General features: G+C 44.0%; 1 protein-coding gene across 23 annotated transcripts in view; it reads left to right on the forward strand.

The window, feature by feature from the left end:
• Positions 1 to 22,239, forward strand: part of NEB (nebulin) — a 419,697-nt gene that overhangs the window by 354,309 nt on the left and 43,149 nt on the right. For 22 of the 23 annotated variants that reach the window (XM_033944892.1, XM_033944897.1, XM_033944903.1 and 19 more), the window contains 11 exons: positions 635 to 739; positions 2,043 to 2,153; positions 2,668 to 2,775; positions 3,437 to 3,541; positions 5,870 to 5,974; positions 12,930 to 13,040; positions 15,351 to 15,461; positions 15,548 to 15,661; positions 18,599 to 18,703; positions 18,922 to 19,026; positions 21,242 to 21,346. In XM_033944892.1, the coding sequence (XP_033800783.1) occupies positions 635 to 739; positions 2,043 to 2,153; positions 2,668 to 2,775; positions 3,437 to 3,541; positions 5,870 to 5,974; positions 12,930 to 13,040; positions 15,351 to 15,461; positions 15,548 to 15,661; positions 18,599 to 18,703; positions 18,922 to 19,026; positions 21,242 to 21,346 (1,185 nt within the window). The remainder of the gene's footprint in view (positions 1 to 634; positions 740 to 2,042; positions 2,154 to 2,667; positions 2,776 to 3,436; positions 3,542 to 5,869; positions 5,975 to 12,929; positions 13,041 to 15,350; positions 15,462 to 15,547; positions 15,662 to 18,598; positions 18,704 to 18,921; positions 19,027 to 21,241; positions 21,347 to 22,239) is intronic. The other variant, XM_033944898.1, reaches the window with a different exon arrangement.

A 22,239-nucleotide genomic window follows, 5' to 3' on the forward strand; every position in this document is an offset into this window, starting at 1 on the left:
CACTAAAATGCTTAGTGCACCTTTGTAAAAGAGGGGGTAAGTTTTTACATAAGCCCTGCTACTAGACATAATTCCGTAAACGGTGCCTAAGTGTAATTGACATGCGGCTGGAATTGTGGAATTGTTTTTGATATAATAAACGTAACTGTAGGTTGGAACCAGATATCTCACTTGCCTCTTCTGTTGCTCTGATATATTTCGAGGCAAGACCCCTTCTTCCTTCTGGTTTGTCATCAAAACATAGCATAGCTTTGTGAGAAATATTAAGCATAGTTGTTTTAATATGCTGTTTGTTTTCTATAAAGTGAGTAATTATTTTTCTAGTTGCTGGCCAATTTAGGTATCATTTATAGAATCCAGGCCTAAATGTATAAGTCCCTTTGAATATTGAACCAATTGTGTTTCTAATATAACTTCCGTCCAATAATTGTTGAACATACTTAATTCTGACCATAATGTAGAATGATTTTAAAGCTGATGAGCCTTGACTTCCAACTCCATCGAATGTCCATTGTATTGAAATGCCAACACTTTGGTATAAGATTGTGATCCTAAAATTATATGGTAATAAATATTTTTAGCAGTAGAAACAAATAAGTTTTTTTATTTATTGTACTGTACATTTTCTACTTAGCTTCAATATAAGAAAAGAGCACGTGGAGAAGCAGGTCATGGTATAACTATACTTGACCGACCAGATATTGAATTAGCCAAGGAGGTATCCAAACTTACAAGCCAGGTAAGAAGACAATGTATTTATGTTATGAAATTGTTTAAAACTGAACTTCACCTTGTTGTCTTGAAAGTCTGTTCTATTGAATTATTTGTACACGACTGAATATTTTTTAAAATTAATGCATCTGACTTTGAGCAGTAGGCTCCTAGATTGGCCTTTCTGAAAACTAACTAGATCCGAGCACATAAACTTATTCTCAAAGGGCTGGATTCTGCAACCTAAGTGGCCACCGATTGCCTGTCAATCAGTTCAGGGCACCAGTTACAGAATCATTAAAAAATAGGTGGCTGAAATGTAGGCCCGGAAAACCCAGGGCTACATTTCAGCCACTTATCGATTGCGGCAGGGGGATTACCCTCTCCCACATCAGCTAAGCGGCAGAGATTCCCCAAAGCTGAGATTCTTGAACTGGCGCCCAAGTTCTGGTTGCCAGTTACAAATTCACGGCTTTAGGTCATCCCTGCCACTCAGCTGATATTGGAGTGAGAAATTCTCCTGCCGTGATCTGCTGAGAGTGACTGCGGCAAGGAACTCCTATATCCAACCTCAAATCAGCTGGCAGGAGAGATTCCCACTCCCTCCTGCCAGCGTGCTCCCCCCTGCTAACATCCCCGGCAGGAGGGATGCCCAATCCCCATGGGAAAGGCAAAAGGGATCTGGCCAGTCAGAGTCTTAGGCCACTCCCAGTGCATCTCAAAAAGTTCTATGCGGTTTACAAAACTTTATCAAAAAGATACAATAAAAAATATTAGATCAGAAATTTTGGAAAAAGGAAAATTTTCAGTTATATTCTGAATTATTCGTAAGAAATTTTAGAAAAATGAAAAGTTTTCAGTTGTTTTTTTAAATTGTTCATAAGAAGAAGATATACACGTATTAAATGCCGAAAATCTTCTTCTTATGAGCTAGCATGTAAGCTGGGCCATGCAGTAGACCCAGTGTAAATGTTAGCACTTAAATATAGTTGTGTTGATACCAACGTACACTGGTATTCTGTAATAGCGGTTTCATACCTAAGTGGTTTTGTAAAACAGATGCACTACCTGCTTAAGACTTATCAGCGCCTAATGGCAGTAACAAGTTATGAATTTGCCCCCCACACAAGTATAGTGCATTAGAAATATCAAACGATGGTTTGCAACCTTCTCGGTCCTTTTCTTTTTGATTCATAACTAGGTGCTCTCTGAGATATGCTTCACATTGCCAGTAGTAATGAGCCTCTGACCCGGACCCATGATCAGTATTGGGATTAGAAATATCGGTGGAGTCCCTATAAATAATTGTGATGCTTTATCTCTAAAATCAGGTGAAATACAAAGAAAATTTTTCCAAGGACAAGGGTAAAAGGCCACAGTACAACCTGAAGGAGAGCAAGATCTACCAGACCTTAAAAGATGCTCACACACTTGCTAGTGATGTAAGTTTACAGACTTTAGAATAATCCTACTGATTTTCAGCGCTATTTAACCAGCCAAGAACTTAGCTTGCTAAGCCCTAATATTCAATGCAAGATGGCTGCTGAATTTTTTTTATGTTTAGAGCTTAGCCCGGCTACTGGCTTTGTCACATGACATAGCCAGTTAGCATTAATATTCATTGACTCTTTTGGCTAAGTTGAACAACAAGACAGACACGCATAAATAGTAGATCTATCTTTGGCCGCTATAACTTAGCCCATGAATATCGGCTTAGCTGGCTATATTTGTAGCGGCTAAAAATAGACCAGAAATTCAACTCCTGTTACCAGATATGGACCAGCATTGAATTTCCAGCTTCACTGCTGACAACGGGAGTCAGCCTGACTAACTCCTACAGTTAAAATACCGGCCCCAATGTGTACATCTTGAGCCTTGCTTTGAAAGTTCTTGTAGTCCTTTTTATCCTTTAATGGTGTTTCTTAGTGAAACATCTTTGGTCTTTTTTGCCTGCAGGTGAAATATAAGGCGGAAAATAAAAAGAAGATCCACAAACCAGTGACTGACATGTCTGAATCCCTTAATATGCATCATATCACGAGTACCAGCAGGCTCGCCAGTGATGTAAGCTCCTATTTAACCAATAGGTTGAAGGTTTCTTGTTGCCTTTCCTCTGCTAATGGCCCTGTAACACTTGGCTCTTTTTAATAACGTCTAGAACATCACCTGGTAGTGATCACCACCTACTGATCTTTTGCCTCTCAAAGTAGCAGCATTAACACAGCCATGCTCTGTAGAAAACAGCCTCTCTCCACCATGGGAATTAATGAGTGTGTCAGATCCACTAACCTCTTTAATTCCTCCCTCCCCACCTATGCTCATGCCTCACTAACCAGTACCAGTTTTCCTCTTTTTCATTTTTGTTTTTGTAACTAAAGTTTTTTTTAAAAAAAATTATTTCCACTACAGCATATACTGCAGTACGTAGTGCTGTTTGAAGAAATCAACATTTGTCAAAATGATTCAGAGAATTCCAAGAAATGAAGTATTTATTTATCTAATTTGTCCACAATTTTTCCAGAATTTTTCTCTAAATACATTTTTACCCCAGTGATCTAAGAGGAAAAAATTTCTTTGTAGCATTATAGAATTCTGCTTTTTATTTTCTTTCTTTTCTTTTTGTCCTTTTTTAATACATAACCTGAGTTTTTTTTTTCATTGGCTGGGCTTAGTGAGGCGATCTTGTTAGGTTTTTATTGAGGTGGTTCTTGGCCCTTCCCTTTAGTACCAGTACAAGAAGGAGTTTCAGAAGAGTAAGGGTCACTACCATGTGGTGCCAGATACACTTGAGCAACTTCACGTAAAGGAGGCAACAGAACTGCAGAGTCAAGTAAGTTTACTGTGATTTATACTTTCACATTATTATGCATACAGGCTTGTTCTATAGGGTTCCAAGATGTCTGCATTTCCCTGGACATGTCCTCCTTGTAGAGGATTTTAGTTCTGGAAAATCTGGTAAACCTACTGTTCTATATGTTGACTTAGAGCCTGCACCTACATGAAGAAGGAGTAGCCATTTTACAATTGTCAATACTGAAAACATCATCAGAGCAAGTAGGCAACATATGTACATATCTAAGTGTAAATGTTGACACTGAGGGCTCCTTTTACGAAGGCGCGTTAGCGGTTTAACACGCGTAATAGCATGCGCTAAACCGCCGGCCTTGCTGGCCACTACCACTACCAGGCGGTAGTTTTTTGGCTAGTGTGGGGGATAGCGCGTGATGAAAAGTCGCGCGCCCTAAAACCGCTAACGCGGCTTAGTAAGAGGAGCCCTGAGATAGTATGCCTGCCATTTTGGAAACGTACAAATCTAAGTGCTCCAAATTAAGTACAGAGCCCACAATCATTTGGCACTATTGATTTTGGGAAGGAGGGAAAACACTGGGGAATTAAGGGGGGCATCCTTCTTTACTCCCTCCCGTTGAGTGCTGCCTAAAATGAGCACACCTGGGAACAGCTGTAAATCCCAACACTGATCACAGATACAATACAATACAATCTTTATTTATATACCGCCAATACCTCAAGGAAGTTCACAGCGGTTTAAATAAAACAAACAAGTTAATATAAAAATTGCGAATTGGTTATCCTACTGAAATCCTCCTTCTAAAATGGGGAATACACATGTATTTTTTGGTCTCATCCTAGTCTCACCTAAGCCAAACCTCCTTGCCATAAATCCAGCTTTCTAAAAGTGGGGTTTCAACATTTATTTGATATCCAATATAAATGTCATAGTATATACACTTATCCCTCCGTATTCGCGGTTTCAGCATTTGCGGTTTTGATTATTCAAGTTTTTTAGCTTGCTGGCCCCTCCCCCCCAAATTACATTAGCTTGCATAGAGAAATCGCTGATTCCAAGCGTTTACAGAGAAAATCACTGATTCCCAGCACTTTCTTCACCATGTTATTCGCGGTTTCACTATATTCACGATGGTTTTTAATAGAAAACAGCGAATAACATATGAAAAAGTTATTCACGTTTTTTCTGTATTTGCGGTTCTGTTAATCCCCTATCACAGCGAATACGGAGGGAGAAGTATAACATTTTTTACATAAAGTTATAACTAAGAAGACCTGAACATATTTTTGTTTCCTAAAAATTGTGGATATCGCTAAATAAAAGGGCCATCTATCATCTTCAACAATTTTTGACTTGTCATCATGTCCTACATATGTGCTATTGGCGCGCTTTCAGTTTCAAAGATGCCAACGTGACAAACATATTGATAGCTATGCATTCTCAGCTCAGTGAATGGTCATTCCCCTGAGGAAGGCAACTTGTTTGTTGAAACGTGGATCCTTGTTGGGATCGTTATGTACTTACTCTGGGACTATATGTACTAGCCTCTTGGACTGTTTATGATATCTCCATAGACTCTTGTGGAATTGTTTTTGATATAATAAACGTAACTATAGGTTGGAAACCGGATATCTCACTTGCCTCTTCTGTTGCACTGATATATTTCGAGGCAAGACCCCTTCTTACTTCTGGTTTGTCAGCAAAACAGCACAGCTTAGTGAGAAGGCACTATTAAGCATAGTTGTTTTAATATGCTATTTGTTTACTATAAAGTGAGTAATTATTTATTTTTTCTCCAAATGAAACAAGTTTCTATATGAATGAGATAATGCTATGATATTGTGCATTTATGCAATCACCTAAGACAACATTCTTTTTGTGTGTCCTGTAGTTTCACATGAGCAGAATGAGGCGTACTTTTTCATATCCGCAGTTTCTGTCCTATGCCATGATTGCAGTAATCATATGGTTTCCTGCACAAATCAAAGAATAGTAGGTGAAGGCAGGACTCTGAAAGACCTAGATCTCTTTAGTTTACTGTCTGTGATTGGCTAGTGTACGTTCTATGCTACCGCCATTATATAAAGAATGGCTAGAAGAATCCTAGGTGTGTTGGTTGAGATGTAGGAACTCATGACAATACTTGCACCTCCTTTGTACAAATGAACTAGGTCTTCTTTATAGAGCTAATATCATTTTCAAGCATCCAACAACCTTCTTTGTTTCATTATATAGTACATAAGATCTTTATATGCTTTATTGATCATCTGGCGCAGTCAATATTCTGCTGTCAGAGATTATAGACCATATAATCATGCAATTTCCTGTGTGTTGCATGATCATTAACAGGTGAAATACAAGGAGAAGTATGAGAAAGAGAGGGGAAAAGCCATGCTGGATTTTGAAACACCAACATATGTTACTGCCAAGGAGGCACAGCAAATGCAGAGTGAGGTAAGATCAACATTTAAATAAGCCAATGAGTAATGTCATACAGATGTTGTTTGCATTTCATATATTGAGTTAGGAAGATAAATACAGAGGGTATTCTATAGCATAAGATGGTAAGCAGGATACCTATTTCACAGCTATTCTATAAAGAAAAATAGACAGAAAGACCCTGATTCTGTGAATGGCACTTAACTTCTAGGTGCCGAGGAATGCAGTTGTCAATCATCCACTAGGTACCATTTATATAATCATGCCTAGCAGCACTTAAGCGCATTTAGGTGCCCATAGGGGTTGAAACTTTAGGTACACTCCCATTTATTTCATGGTTTTCTCAGCCTAAATGAGGGCGCCTAAGTCAAACCACACCTAGAATCCACCCCTAACCACTCCTATGAAGCCATCCTCTTCCCAACAAATATCGCAGGCCTCTACATCATCGAGTCCCTCGATACAGACCAAACAGTGATGCCAACATTCTCCTTCAGTGCAGATTGTGTCTCCTTCAGGGTATGAATCCTCTTCAAGGTCACCCACCCCTCAGTACCATGCTGCACCAATGGTACCAGTTATTGACCAAAGGGTACCAGTACACATCTTCAAGGAACATCTTAATGAGTTTTTCTGAAGGGAGCTCAGTGACATGTTCAAGCTGCACCAGTGCTTACATCGACTCCCTTAGTACCTGTCCAATCATAGCACTTCGAAGACACGTGGTACCGATTCCAGGTCTACACCAACATGCCAGTCTGCTTCCTAGCAAAGCTCTCCCAGTAGACATTGACGCTTTCCATTGAGGCATCGAACCTCCTCCCCGAGGCATCGATGATCTGCATCAAAACCTCGACGATCTCCATTGAAGTACTGATCTTCATTGAAGCACAGATGGTCTGCATCAAAGTATCGTCACTCTTAATCACATTTCTCCTATGCTTCCATATACCAAAGATCTTTGCGTCATTCCTCATCCTCATTGGATTGGTACCCACAACATAGAGGGAGTTTTTCTCACCGATCCCATCGGTCCCCTGAGGCTTATGACTCAAATCTTTCTCATGGCTTTACTGACTCTGAATGTTAGCCTACTTTATCTGTTTCTGAATCATATGGTATTCCTTCAGATCCGTATCCTCCTCCTCTTAGAAGATGGTCTCCGCTGAAGAACTTTCATTTACTAGACTCTCTCCGTGTCAAACTAGAGGCTGACATTGAGCCCAGAGCAGAGCTCCTTAATGCCTTGGATTTTGATGAGCCTCCTAAGGAGCTTCTTAAGCTGCTCTTGCATAGTCTCCTCAAAAAGTCTCTCTTTAAAAATTCAGAGACTCCTTTTTCTGTCACTATAGCTTCAAAAAGATTGATTCCCTCTACAGAATAATATCTTGTCTGGGCTTTGACAAACTACAAATTAAGCATCAGTCGTTGCTGGTAGAATCAATCCTTTAAAAAGTCAACAGCAACAGGTTTTATGCCTCTACTCCACTAGGACGTGAGGGTTGGACTATGGATAAATTTGGTCACTGACTTTGCCAAAATTCTATGTTAGCTAACAGAGTTCTCAATTACAGCTTCTACATGTCTTTTTACCTTAAACATCTGGCAAAGATGTTGGCTGATTTTGAACAACATATTCCCTTAGACCATCTTGAAGATTTTCAGCATACTGCTCACAGTATCCTTCAGACAAGAAAATATATGGCAAGAATGGCATTTGATGCATTTGAGCTAACATCAAGAGCATCTGCCATGTCTGTTGCTATGAGGCGTCTTGCATGGCTGCGGGTTTCTGACATGGATATTAACTTTCAAGATCGCTTAGCCAACATCCGAAGTCTTAGTAAAGAACTCTTTGGTGACCAGATAGAGGCAGCTACTCAGAAACTTACTCAGCACGAGCAGAATTAGAACTCTTTAAACAGATCTAAGTCTAAGATTCAACAATCTAACCCTGCTGCAAAACCTACTTTATATTCCTAGAAGAGAAAGTATCCAGCATCCTCTTCTACAAAGCCTCCACCTCAGAAGAGACAAAACCAGCAGAGGCCTCAGAAGTCCCAGTCTTTGGCCCCTCAAAAACCAGCTCAGTCTTTTTGACAAGCTTTTAGAGAGAACGACCAAAATTCCTCCTTCTCATCCTCTCCCCAACCTACTGGAGGTCAACTGCAATTATTTCATCACCACTGGACTCTCATTACGACAGACTCTTGGGTCCTCAAAGTCATCAAGGAGGGTTACTCTCCATTTCGTAATCACTCCTCCAAACAACCCTCCAAGAGAGTCCTATTTCACATCTCAGCAGACATTCCTTCTTCTTCAGGAAATCAAAGCTCTGCTTCAACTAAATGCCATAGAAGTGGTTCCCCCTTCTCAGAAAAATCAAGGGTTCTACTCCAGGCTTGGAGGTCTTCATCCAATTCTTTACCTTTGAGATTTAAACAAAGATCTAGTCAAAAATAAATTTTGCATGCTATCTTTAGGGACACTATACCCCCTCCTAGAACGAAACGATTGGCTGTGCTCTCTAGACCTCAAGGAGACCTACACACACATATCCATTCATTCCCATCACTGAAAGTTTCAGTGTTTTCAAATAGCTCATCAACACTTCCAATACAAAGTTCTACTATTCAGCCTGGCTTCCTCTCCAAGAGTATTCACCAAGGGGCAAATTATATAAATGGCATCCCGATTGTAGGCAGTGATAGGACACCTACCGCTGTCTAACCAGCCAATTGGGATGCATGTTTTCTAAAAAAAAAAAAACAACCAAAAACCTAAGGCAGGCTGCCTACACTGTAGGTGTCTGTTGAGAGTGCAGGGAGGCACCTAGGGACACTTAAACACACCTAAGGCTGGGCATGGGCATAGTTTCACCCAGAAATGGCCTTGGACAAGCTTAAGTGGCCCTAGGAGTCTCCCTAGGGCCAAGATAGGTGCTTGAAATATAGGCCCTTGAAACTCTGGCCTACATTTCAAATACACGTGGCTGCTAAACTGATTGCAGCAAGGAAATCTCCCTGCTATGATCAGCTGAGCAGCTGCTGCAGGGAAATACCACCCCCTCGAACATCCCTGGTAGGAAAGATGCCCAATCCTTCCTGCCACCACCCCTGAAACAATCCCTGACAGGAGGGATTCCCAGTCCCTCTTGCCGGTAACACCTCTCCCCCCCCTGCAACATCCCCAGCAGGAGGGCTGTCCACTCCTTCCTGCCGGCAATCCCCCCTGAATACATGACCCCCCAAACTCCCTGAACCCCCCTATCCCCCAAACCCCCAACCCGCACCTAAGAAATGATGTCAGAGGAAGAGCCAATACTGGCGAGACAGCAGGTTGGGGGTTGTTGCTCGCGGCAGGAACGTTACAGAGGTATGGGGAAGGTAAGTGGCATGGGCGTATATGGCAGGAGGGGGCAGGGAACGAGCGTGTGGAGTTGGGGGGGGGTAGAAGAGGGCAGGGGAGAGGTGCCATCACCCTGGGTGCCTCTCACCCTCGCTATGCCACTGTCTACGCCATCTGGCATTCTTTTCTCCTTACATCTCTAGCCAGTTTGCAATTATTAACCCACCATCTAGTGCTAGTTCCTCTAAGTGTGATTGTGATAAAGCATTATGCATATCACGCATATTTAATTTAATCCCCATTAAAACTTTTATTCCACTTTTACAGGATACAAGCCTGTTTGTGGTGGTATACAACTCAAGACAAAAGAGCAGACAATGAAAATTTGGACAATGTTAATAATATTTAGACATATTATCCTGATGCTGTCACAGTGACTGGTTTGCTTGCCAGTTTGGCAGAGGTGGTGGGGGAACAAAACCATTGGAGAATTAAGGGTGCAACTCCCCTAATCTTTCCGGTAGACCATATCCTAATTGTACCTGATAATAGGTGTAACACCTTTCAGGACTTAGACATTTAGGTCTGTTCTAACACAGAGCATAAATGTCTCAAAACTTGCCATGCTTTCGTTCCAGACACTGCACACTTCAGTTTGATATGTGCATAAACCAGATATGGAAAATGGGGACTTAGGGGTCCTTTCACTAGCACGTGCTTACCACAGGTTAAAATGCAGTACCGTAGGGCACATCAGGCATCCCGTGATAGTTTTTGCCTGTGTGTGTGCGCTACTGATGCACTAGAAAACTAGGGATTTTTTTGAGCCATGGAAGCACAGAGTTGGCATGTTCTGTTCTAACCAGTTAGTGAATCTACATTGCCACATGCTAACCAATTAACGTATGGTTAGCACATGAGCCCTTACCGGCTAGGTATCAGTATGTGCTCATGCGCTAATGGAAAAATGAGCAAGTAGCCATTATTGCTGAAATAGAAAAGTCACGGAGAAAAAGACTCCAAGAACTGCCAAAAAACCTATAAAAGAAACCTACGAAGAGGCAGAATAGTCAACAGTTCAGAGAGTGGTCGCTCAAAACAAAATACCTGAATAAACACAACACAAAAGAGTGCATAAAATTAGAATAATAAAGTGCTAAGGTGCCCTCAGTGAGGCACAAGAGGAGCAGATCTAGTGGCAGTGCGGATCCTGCTCCTGTGTTCAGACAATCTGACCCTAATTCTCCTGCTGGTCCGTCCCATGTAGATAAGACTACAAGGGCATATGATGACATATATTACCCATTGGGACTCACACGTAGTATGTACTCTTAGTTTGTAATTACGTAGTGTTCGAGGATGCTACCAGCATGAGATAGAAAGGGAGGATCCCCTCCTGATCAACAAGTATGTGTGATTTCAATTTCCAGTCATGCTCATCAGGTCGCGGACATTATTAGGAAACACTGGCATGTCCTGGATTGTTATATGGTGTTTAAAGAGTCTCCATGTATTGCCTTTTCTCGGCCCAAAAATTTAAGGAACTTGCTATCCACTAATGCACGCGGGTCCACCTCAGGTTGCCATATGCCTTGTGGCCACTGTGACATGTGCAGCTCCTCCCTTTCTATCTCATGCTGGCAGCATCCTCGAACACTACGTAATTACCAACTAAGAGGACATACTACGTGTGAGGGATAATATATGTCATCATATGCCCTTGTAGTCTTATCTACGTGGGACGGACCAGCAGGAGAATTAGGGTCAGATTGTCTGAACACAAGAGCAGGATCCGCACTGCCACTAGATCTGCTCCTCTTGTGCCTCATTGTTTGGAATGGGGACATCAGTTTACAGATTTATCCTGGTTTGTTCTGGAGCAATTGCCCATTGATTTTAGGGGTGACAAGATGGCTTATCTAAACCTCAGAGAACAGTTTTGGATTTTTCAACTTCAAGCGGTTCATCCGAAAGGACGTAATGACAGTGTTGAATGGCATACTATTGTATAGCGCTTATTTATTTTTTGGCTCCTCCCCCTTTGTTTGATTGGTGGACTCATGTGTGACGTTGCTTGCTGTCTGCTTTTTAGCGCGTTTGCGCCCCACTCCGTTAGCTCCGCCCTCCCTCCAGCTGGCTCGGTCTTATGCTAGTGATTCTTTTCAATCATGGGTTCCTGAGGAAGGGATTGTGTTCCCGAAACCAGGCTGGTTGGACCTGGTATTGTTTTGCCCTCTTGATGAACTATTTTCAACATTCAGCTAAGTCCTGTACTTTTCTTGATTTTTTGCTTTTGGGAGTTGGCTGGGGGTTCATAGAGTGGTCGTTTATTGACTTCACCTGTTATTCACTCTTTGCTTGTGATTTCTTCACTGTTTGATTCATTGCTCGATGATGGTGTGCGGGTGGAGGTTTGTTACCTCTACCTGAGAATGAGAAGCGCTGGAGTATTGTCTTCTTTTGCTGCCCCCTCACACTGAGGGCACCTTAACACTTTATTATTCTAATTTTATGCACTCTTTTGTGTTGTGTTTATTCAGGTATTTTGTTTTGAAATAGAAAAATCAGCTATTCCCAGCAGTGCTAAAAGTGTCCTTAGTAAGCGAGAAAGACCCATGCTGGAGATTGTACTATAAGTGGAGGCCATTTTTTAGTGGTTAGTAAAAGGACTGCTTAAACATTTATACAAGATAATAGTTTAAGTGCCCATCTATGCACAGATCAAATACAAATAGGGATTATAAAACGAGGACCATAAGATTCGGAAGGGCAAGAGGCATCCTAGAGGTAGGACCAAAAGTTAATAACGTAAGAACATAAGAATAGCAGTATCCTGTTTCCACAGTGGCCAATCCAGGTCACAAGTACCTGGCAGAAACCCAAATAGTAGCAACATTCCATGCTACAGATCCCAAGGAAGCAGTGGCTTTCCCCATGTGTGCCTTGATATCAGACAATGGACTTTTCCTCCAAGAAAATTGTCCAAACCTTTCTTAAACCCAGCTACGGTAAACACCGTTACCACATCCTCTGGTAATAAGTTCCAGAGCTTAACAATTCTTTGAGTGATAAAAATATTATCCAGATAGTGTCAATATTCACTTTATTCAGTCACTATCAGGACATTTTTTTTCTCCATTTAACAGAATTGCAGAAGTAGCAGTTCCAAATTACATGAATAAATTGTCTTTCTCAAGTTAGCTCCTTATATTCACAGGGGCCACAGGGGCCATGGCCTCCACAAAACCTGGTGCCCGCCCACCCTCCCGACTCACAGGGTTTAACTTAAAATAATCGGGCAGCCACCGCCACGCAGTTTCAACGAACAGACCTGCCCCCGGAAGTAGAATGAAGACTTCCGGGGGCAGGCCTTCTTCTTGATGCTGCCCGATGATTTAAAATTGAAGCTGCTGCACGATTTCGCCGGGAGCTAGGGTGGAGCGCTTTGGCCCCTCCAAACAAGACAGCATTCCTCTGCCCCTGCTGCTGACTATCAGGCACAAATATAAGTGGATAAGTTGTCTGCTGAATATAACCCTCAATGTTTTTGGTGTGCTAGTTATACACACCGTCTAGAGTTACATGCATTGAATATTTAATTTTTCTCTCCTGCACCTTTTAGAAAGAATATAAGAAAGACTTAGAAGAGTACATTAAAGGCAAAAACCTTGCTGGTTTGGAGACTACACCTTCACTATTGCATGTCAGATATGCAACCAAAATAGCAAGCGAGGTAAGCATCCACTTTATTTTCTACTAATATTTTAGCCCGTTACATTAACGGGTGCTAGAATATATGTCTGTGTGTCTTTATTTCTGTCTCTCTCTCCCTCCCGCTGTCTCTCTCTCTCTTCCTGGCCCCCTTTGTCTGTCTGTCTTTCTGTGTCTCTCCCTGCCCCAGTGTCTTTCTTCTTTTCTTTCTATCTGTCTCTCTCCCTGCCTCCTATGCAGCAGCATTTCTCTCCCACCACTTCCCTGTGCAGCAGCCACTTACCGCCCCCTCCCCCTTCCCTTCCCGCGGTCCCAACTTCCGATTCCAGCAGCGTCTGCAGCACTCTACACACTGCTGCTTCGGGGCTTTCAATAGTGCTGCAGACGCTGCTAGAATTGGAAGGTTTCAAGACCCACAGCCCTTGCCGGACCCGAAGCGAGCTCTGGGTTGTTTGTTTTTTCTTACGCGAGCCTAGCCTGAACAGGAGGAGAAGCCTGGGAGGCAGCAGTTAAAGTCCGTTCCGGCCCCCGCTGACTTCGCCTTGGCCAGTTCACATCCTTCAGACTGCAAGAGCCAACGCGTCCGACGAGCTCTGCACCGCTGTGCGCATGCGCACTCCTACCTGCGGGTCCCTACAGCTCACGGAAGACGGGAGCACGCAGGTGGGAGTGCGCGTGCGCGCTTAGGGCTTTATTATATTAGATTCCTTTTACCAGATAGAATAATCCACTAATTACTTTCCACATATTCATTATTATCTAACCTGCTGTGTGAAGCATGTATTTATGTGATCGTACAATTCTTAGCACTATGTATTTGCTTATGTCAGTTCTTATTCTGTTGCTAAACACTTTTAACTTGCACACTCTTTAAAACTTCAAGTATCTGTGCATTTCTTTCCTATACTTTATCTTTAACTGTATTCTTTTTGCGTTGGTGTCTTTCCAATCAAAAAGAATCCTATCTGCCAGATTCTGTACAGCTCACCCAAAGCTGGGCTTACAAGTTTTGGCATGGATCTCATATTTGGGCATAAACTAACTAGTTAATTAGGTGATAACAACCAATTATTGGCATTAACAAGCAGTGGCGTAGTGAGGGCGAGAGGCGCTCGAGGTGGTGGCACCTCTCCCCTGTCCTCTACTCTTCCCTCCGCCCCCACCCATACCCCCTTCTGCTCCTTCCACACACCCCTTCTCTTCCCCATACCTTTTTAATGTTCCTGGCAAGCGCAGCAATCCTAACCTGCTGTTCACGCAAGCATCGGCTCTTCCTCTGACTTCACTTCTTAGGTGTGGGTCCAGGAAGTGATGGCGGAGGAAGAGCCGACGGTGGCGCAAGCAGCAGGTTGGGGTTGCTGCTTGGGCTGGGAACATTAAAGAGGTGCGTGGAAAGGGAAGGGACACATGCGAGCAGTAGTGGGGGGGCAGGGAAGGAGCAGAAAGTTCAGAGAGGCTAGGGGCTGCCGGAGCCCCTAGCAAGACAGTGCCCAGGGTGGACTCCCCCCGTCCCCCTTCACTACTCCACTGTTAACAAGCATTTAATTGGCAGTAATTATGAGTTATGTGCGAATCTGCCCTATGCCCTATTCTACAACATGCGTGACCATGCTTTTTATCTTGCAACTCCAAAGGGGCATTCTCGGAAATTAGGCCCGGTGCTATAAAGTACCTGCATTTGAGCACCAAACTGCCATCAGCGGGGCAAGAGCATTTGCACTATCCTTTGGCAGGAGACACTATTCATGCCCAAAGTTTGTATAAATTGCACTGTTGTTGGCAGCCACCTTAAAGATGGCCACCGATCGCGTGTCAACCATGCGATGGCGCCATTTGTAGAATCATGGCTTTGAGAAAGGTAGGCGCCAGAAAGGTAGGCCAAGGTTTCAAGGCCTACACATCTGGTGCCTACCATTTATGTGAATCGTGACTACGGAGGTGCTTTATGACGCCCAACGCCACTTCCGGCATTAGCCAGGCCTACAGGGGAGCTAGGCATCATAAAGCACCTCCATAGATGTGATGTTTTTATACTTTTTTAAAACAGTGTATTTACTTACATTAGGCGCTGGTACAGCCCTTATCAGCGCCTAACTTAAGACGCTATTTATAGAATGTGGGCTGAAACGCATGCTAAGCTAGTATTCTTTAAAGGTCCTTCTGCAGATCATCTAACTTTGGGCATCATTTATTAAAGTCCCCCTCAATGCCTTTTGATGTTCTGAAAATTGTTGAGCCTTTCCTGTTTAATGCAAAAAAAAAAAAAAAAAAAAGCAGAAGAAATTTATTGGAGATGTGTTTCTGCAGTTTCCTGGTTTCCTTTGTTCTATAGAAAGAATACAGGAAGGATTTCGATGAAACTATCAGAGGTAAAGGTCTTACTATAATGGACGAGACTCCTGACTTGTTGAGAGCAAAGAATGCAACTCAAATCCTCAATGAGGTAGGCCAACAAGCACCCCTCTGTGGTAACTGCCCATACCCCTGCGAGTGATTTTATTTTCAACAAACTCTAATTCTATTCTGTAGAAAGAATACAAGAAAGCACTGGAGTTGGAAATCAAAGGACGAGGTCTATCAGGCCTTGCTCTGGAAACCCCAGACTTCATGAGAGCCAAGAACGCAAATGATATTGCAAGCCAGGTCAGTGCTGGGGAAAAAGGCAATAGGAACGGATTTATAAAAAGGCTTTTAAACCCTGATGCATTGTTAATGGTAGTGTAGCTCACAGACACGTTGGGGTAATTTTATAACAGATTATTAATCGTGGCTATATTCAGTGGCGTAGCGAGGGAAGGGAGCCTCTGGGGCAGAGGCGCACTTCCATGCCCCCACCTCCACATGTGCCCCTTCTGTGTGCACTCCCCCTTCTTCCCAAACCCCCAGAACCTTCTGAAAATAATTTGCTAGGAGCTCATTAGCATTTAAATGAGCTCTCTTATCAATGCACAACAGGGATTCCCCCTCATTTCCAGTCGCTAATTATTGGCAGCTCTGGAGCTGCTGGTAAGTGTTGTGCATGTGTTGTGTGTACACAACAGAGGTACAACAGCATAAAATAAAACAACAACAGTCTTGCTGGTAGGGGGGTCCAAAACCGGGACCCCCCTGACACTAAACCCCCAAGTGACACCCAACCACTACGTCCACCCCAAAACAAAATCCTTGTGGTCTAGTGTGCTGGGGGAGGGTTGGGGGCAGAACCCCCCCAACTCAAGAACCCCCCCCCAACAACAATGCCCCCTATACCTTTTGTTGAAAATCAGGCAGGAAGGATGCCCACTCCCTCCTGCCTTGAATGGCTGCCTCTTCAAAATGGCAACCCTTCCCCCTCCTAGTACTTGCTAGTGATGCACTAGGAGGAGCCTAAGACCCCGATTGGCTCAGGAACCTAAGGTAGAATTACCATATGGCTCCAATTGCTCTCTGGATTGACTTTTTTGTGGATCTTGTGATTGCTAGTTAATCTTTACTCTTTTTGATTACCTTTGAACAATCAAGGAGGACGGATTGAGACATTGAAAGCAATGGAAGAAAAACCCGGATGTCTCAACCTGTCCTCTTTTTTCTGGAGCCATATGGTAACCCTAACCTAAGGTCCCTCCCCAGGATAGGGGCCTTAAGCATCTGAGCCAATCAGGACTAGACCCCTCCCATTGAATCCCAGGATGCACCTGGAAGGGGAAGAGCTGCCATTTTGATGAAGTGGCCCTTCATGGCAGGAAGGAATGGGCATCCCTCTTGCCTGATTATCGACAAAAGGTACAGGTGGGGGTGGTGTCAGACGTGGAGGATCCTCAAGCTTTGAGGGGGGGGTGTCTGGCACATCCCAGCCCTCAAGACCACCAGGATTTTGTTTTGGAGTGGTGAGAGGGGGTGGGGAGGATCAGAACATGGGGGCTAGGTATCGGAGGGGCTTGGTGGATGAGTGTCAGGGGTCCCAATTTTGGGCTCACGCAACTTCTTTATTAATGAGCACAGCTGTGTGAGTACAACAGCTGCATCCATTAAAAAAAAAAAAAAAAGAAAGGCAGGCCCTACCTGCCTGCCTGTCAGTTGAGCTGATCGGGCAGGGAGAATCCCCAATCAGTTGAGCCGGCAGGACTTCCCTGAAGCCGCAGTGGTTTTGGGGAGTCCTGCAGGAAGTGGTGTAGTAAGGGGGGAGGTCCACCCCGGGTGCCATGTTGGTGGAGGCAGCAGCACCCTTCCTCCTCTCTGCCCTGCCTCTTCCCATTCATCCCCTCACCACCCCCTTCCCTTCCCCCATACCTCTAGTTGTTCACCACTGCGAGCAACAACTTCATCGTGCACCTCATGACCACATCACCTCTCCCACTGATATCACTTCTGGGTACCATGCATAGGAAGTAATGTCAGAGGGAGAGCCAACAGGGTCGCAAGTTGAAATTCTTGTTGTTCGCAGCGGTGGGGAGAGGGAAGGGAAGGGGGTGCATGTGCATCAGGGGGGATTGGAGAAGGAACAAAGGGGTGGGGAGGGGCGCCTCTCACCCTCGCTATGTCGCTGCCTGCCGACTCAGATGATGGAGGATTCCCTGCCCCCGTCAGCTATACTAGCTGGCAGGGATAGTAGGGGCTGCTTTTTTTGGACAGGGCAAGAAGGAGGAGCAAATGCCAGGCACAGTTCCTCTTCTCTTGTAGCCGCACTTCTCCACACGAATAGCATGCATATAATTTGCATGCTATTGTGCTGAGCATCGCTGGTAAAAGAAAATCGCTCCCACCATGGTATTTTTTACCGTGGTTTGGAAGCTTTGAATATCTGGCCCTAAGTAGGTATGAGGAAGGGAAAGCACACATGTGGCAGCGGGTCGGAGAGGAGCAGGCACCCCCAGTACGATGGTGCCCAGGGTGGACTGCCCCCCTCCATATGATATGCATGTAGACGTGATGTGGAGTAGAGCATACACATTCTTTATATAATAAGTGTGATAGCAAGATTGTACAGATTCCAGGCTGTATAAATGGCTGTTCCTTCAATCTAGCCAGTGGCATAGTAAATGTGATGGGGTGGGGATGGGTGGAACTAGGCGAGCCTGGAGGCGGATCTAAGGTTTCCGAAAAATCTGGTAACCCTACCTGAAAGGGGGGGTTGGGGTGGGAAGTAAGAATTTCCAGTACCACAACACGTAAGTCTTCCAAAGTATTGGAATCAGTGAAGCCCCTTTGGTGGAACACTGGTTACAACATCAACATACTTTGGAAGATTTTCATTTTGTGGTGCTGGAAATCCTCTCTCCCTACTCCCAGGCTTTGCTGTATGACCCCCCAGCCAAGTATTATCATAGCAATGACCAGACCAAAAGTAAGTTAGGAAAGGTTGAGAAATAGGGAACAAGATCCCTAGGTAGTTGGGATTGATGGCAGATCCCAATCCTAGTTTGGAAACATAAAACCACTGGAGGAAACTACCAAATAATTAAAAAAACCCAAACATTTCATATTGAAAACATTCAAAATGTTATTTTACCAGCTAAAGAGGTCTTCTTCATTTCTCAGAGGAAACCAACACACGGTTAAAAATAATATCAATCCTTCATCATGTTATTTTTTTTCTTCCAGATTAAGTACAAACACTTGGCAGAGATGGACAAAGCCAACTACACTACAGTTGTTGATACACCAGAAATCATTCATGCTCAGCAGGTCAAAGACCTTCCCAGCAAGGTAAGTGAAACATTAGTCAGTGTTGCTTAGTAATTAAGGGCTCCTTTTGCAAAGCCGCAGTAGTGGCTGCGGCTGCAGTAATCGCTCCAACACCCGTAAGGATTTAATGGGCAGCCGAGGATTTGCCGCATGACAGCCGTTACTGATGCTTATTTAACTTTCAGTTGCCCACCAAATAACAAAATGCACGAATATTTTTGCATTTTTTTGGAATACAGAAAAAGTATAAGGAGGATGCAGAGAGAACTATGCCTTATTATGTGTCAGTCTTGGAGACGCCAGAGATGCAGAGAGTCCGTGAGAACCAAAAGAACTTCAGCACCGTATGTACTGTCTTTTTGAATTTATTCCTTGTAAATGTCTCCTTTAACAGAGAACGAACCTACATCTGCAGGAAAGACTTAACCCTTTAATTGGCAGATGGTGAAATGGCTGCTTTATGTAACTATATTTTGAACAAGAGCAACAGTGCCAAGATAACAGGCATTTGGAGATGAAGATCTCCCACAAGAGCCATAGAAACGCATGTTGCTTCTGAGCAACAATGCCAAATAAAGGGTTAATTTAATACCTTGCCACCCCATATAATGATGTCTAGAATGATCCCCACCTAAGATTGTAATCCCTAAGCATGCACCGAAAGTAATAATGTAATTCCTAGATATGATTAGTTTATTCTTCCTGTAAATTGCATAGAATCTCCTTATGGGAATATTAGTGAGCCACAAATACTAATATAATGTAATTTAATATAACAAGTATTGTCCTTGTGACTGGGATGGTGCAATAAGGAAGGACCTTAGCAGAGAAAGATCTGATGGATCAACAAGGGAAGCTGCTCCCTTGGCTCAACAGTAAAATCTTTCTGTAGGAATTAAAAGGTTGCACTTTACTGTCCTAAGATTTCTCGGAGAGAGATGGAGCCAGAAGGCCTTGAGCATTCGGAGATGCTTAAGGCCCAGCAGAGATCACCAACAGACAGCAGGCTCTTTCGGCACCAGCACGTCCTGTGGGTTGGTGCTGTGTGCCAGTGCCTGATTGTGGACGGGTTGGGAGGGTGATACCAGTTCTCAGGGGTGGGGTGAAAGCGTGCCAGTGGCCTCGGAGGTGGGGGGGGGGGGTCTTTTTGGGATATGGTGGGGTGGGGTGGAAGCATGCCAGTTGTCTGGGGGGGGGTCTTTATGGGATGTAGAACGAATCACCCGCGTTTCCATTAACTCCTATGGGGAAAGTTGCTTTAATATACGAGCACTTTGGTTTATGAGCATGCTTCAGGGACGAATTATGCTCGCAAACCAAGGTTTCACTGTATTTGAGAAAGTTTTTTCAAATGGTTGGAAAACAGAAAGCAGAGAGTGGGCATAAATGGGAAGTTCTCAGACTGGGAGAAAGTGACTAGTGGTGTGCCCCAGGGCTCAGTGCTTGGGCCGATCCTATTTAATATTTATATCAATGACCTGGAAGACGGAATATCCAGTGAGATCATTAAGTTTGTAGAAGACACAAAGCTATGCTGGGCAATCAGATCGCAGGAGGATAGCGAGGAACTCCAGAGCGACTTGTATCAGTTAGAGAAATGGGCAGAGCAATGGCAGATGAAGTTCAACGTGGAGAAATGCAAAGTAATGCATTTAGGTAGTAAGAATAAGGAACACGAGTATAGAATGTCAGGCGCAACTCTGGGTAAGAGCGAACAAGAAAAGGACCTGGGTGTACTGATAGATAGGACCCTGAAGCCGTCGGCACAATGCGCGGTAGCGGCAAAGAAAGCAAACAGAATGTTAGGCATGATAAAGAAAGGAATCACGAGTAGATCAGAGAAAGTCATAATGCCGCTTTATAGCGCAATGGTCAGACCACACTTGGAATACTGTGTCCAACATTGGTCTCCCAACCTAAAGAAGGATATAAAACTGTTGGAGAGGGTGCAGAGATGAGCAACGAAGTTAATAAGAGGTATGGAGAACTTGGAATATGAGGAACGACTCAAGAAACTGGGACTGTTCTCCCTTGAGAAGAGGAGGCTGCGAGGGGACATGATCGAGACGTTCAAAATGCTGAAAGGCATCGATAAAATAGAGCAGGAAAATAAATTATTTACATTGTCCAACGCGACACGGACAAGAGGACATGGTTTAAAGCTAAGGGGGGACAAGTCCAGGACAAATGTCAGGAAGTTCTGTTTTACGCAGCGAGTGGTAGACGCCTGGAATGCTCTCCCAAAGGAGGTTATTAAGGAATCCACTGTGCTGGGATTCAAAGGCAAATTAGATGCACATCTCCTTACGAGAGGCATAGAGGGATATGGGTGACTAAAACTACATCAGGTGTATACCTGACTGGGCCTCCGCGTGTGCGGATCGCCGGACTCGATGGACCATGGGTCTGATCCGGAGATGGCAGTTCTTATGTTCTTATGTTCTCTTAGTGTTGTCTTTGTAGATTTTATATTTGGCATACAGATCTTTATACCTCCTGATGCTGACGCTACCTCCTTAATAAGTGGTTTTCTTTGTCACTCTTTTTTTTCCTTTATAGCTACAGTACCAGTGTGACCTTAAAAACATTAAAGGGAAAGTAACAGTAGTGAAAGACACCCCAGAAATACTGCGTGTTAAAGAAAATCAAAAGAATTTCAGCTCGGTATATCTTTTTTACACATTTTCAATGCTAACCCCAATAATTATAGATATTTTTTTTTGTGTGTGTGTGAGATGTTAATTTTGGAGAAGCTACAACACAAGCTAACACTTCCTTCCCTTCATCCTACTGCTACTTCATACAGAGTACTTTCTCCCCTTTCTTTAAGTATTTGATGAAGAACTGTTTTTATTTACGTCAGAAGTATTGCCTGAGATCTTAGGAAAGCATCAACGCTTTGCACCTTGTTGGTCTCATGAATGGTGTGCTGTGGGCTGTTAAAAAAAAAATAAAAAAAGACATTGAAGCAAGCAGGTTTTATTTTATGGACAAAATATTCTTCTGCATGATACATAACCGGAATCAGCCCAGTTGTCTTAGGCCCCTCCTGTGGGCGGGGCCTTAGGCAGATGTGCCGGTTGATTCCGGTTGGCCCAGGCGCTTCAAGCCCCACCTGTGGGCGGGGTTTGAGCCACCTGGGCCAATCAGGCCCTAATGCCAGCCATTCCCGAGATGGCTGGCCTGTCGGACGAACGGGCTTGGCACCCATCTATCCAACCAACAATTTTAAGGTACGGGGAAGGGGGATGGGGAGGTTGCGGGTCGGTGGGGGGGTCGATCAGGTGTTCAGGGGGGCGGTCATGGGGGGGGTTTGCGTCGAGGGCAGGAAGGTCTGGGATTCCTCCTGCCCGTATTTTAGTGGGGGTGGGGGTTAGAGGATGTCGCTGGACCAGGAGGGCTTGGGCTCCCTCCTGGCCGGATCATGGGGGGGGGAGGAGGGTTGGAGATTGATGAGACAGGAGCGCTTGGGCTCCCTTCTGGCCCCATCGGACTCGGCGGGGGGGGGGGGGTTGGGAATAGCGGGGTGAGAGGGCTTGGGCTCTCTCTTGCCCCGA

This window comes from Geotrypetes seraphini, chromosome 5, assembly GCF_902459505.1.
Source record: "Geotrypetes seraphini chromosome 5, aGeoSer1.1, whole genome shotgun sequence".
Lineage (NCBI taxonomy): Eukaryota > Metazoa > Chordata > Amphibia > Gymnophiona > Dermophiidae > Geotrypetes > Geotrypetes seraphini.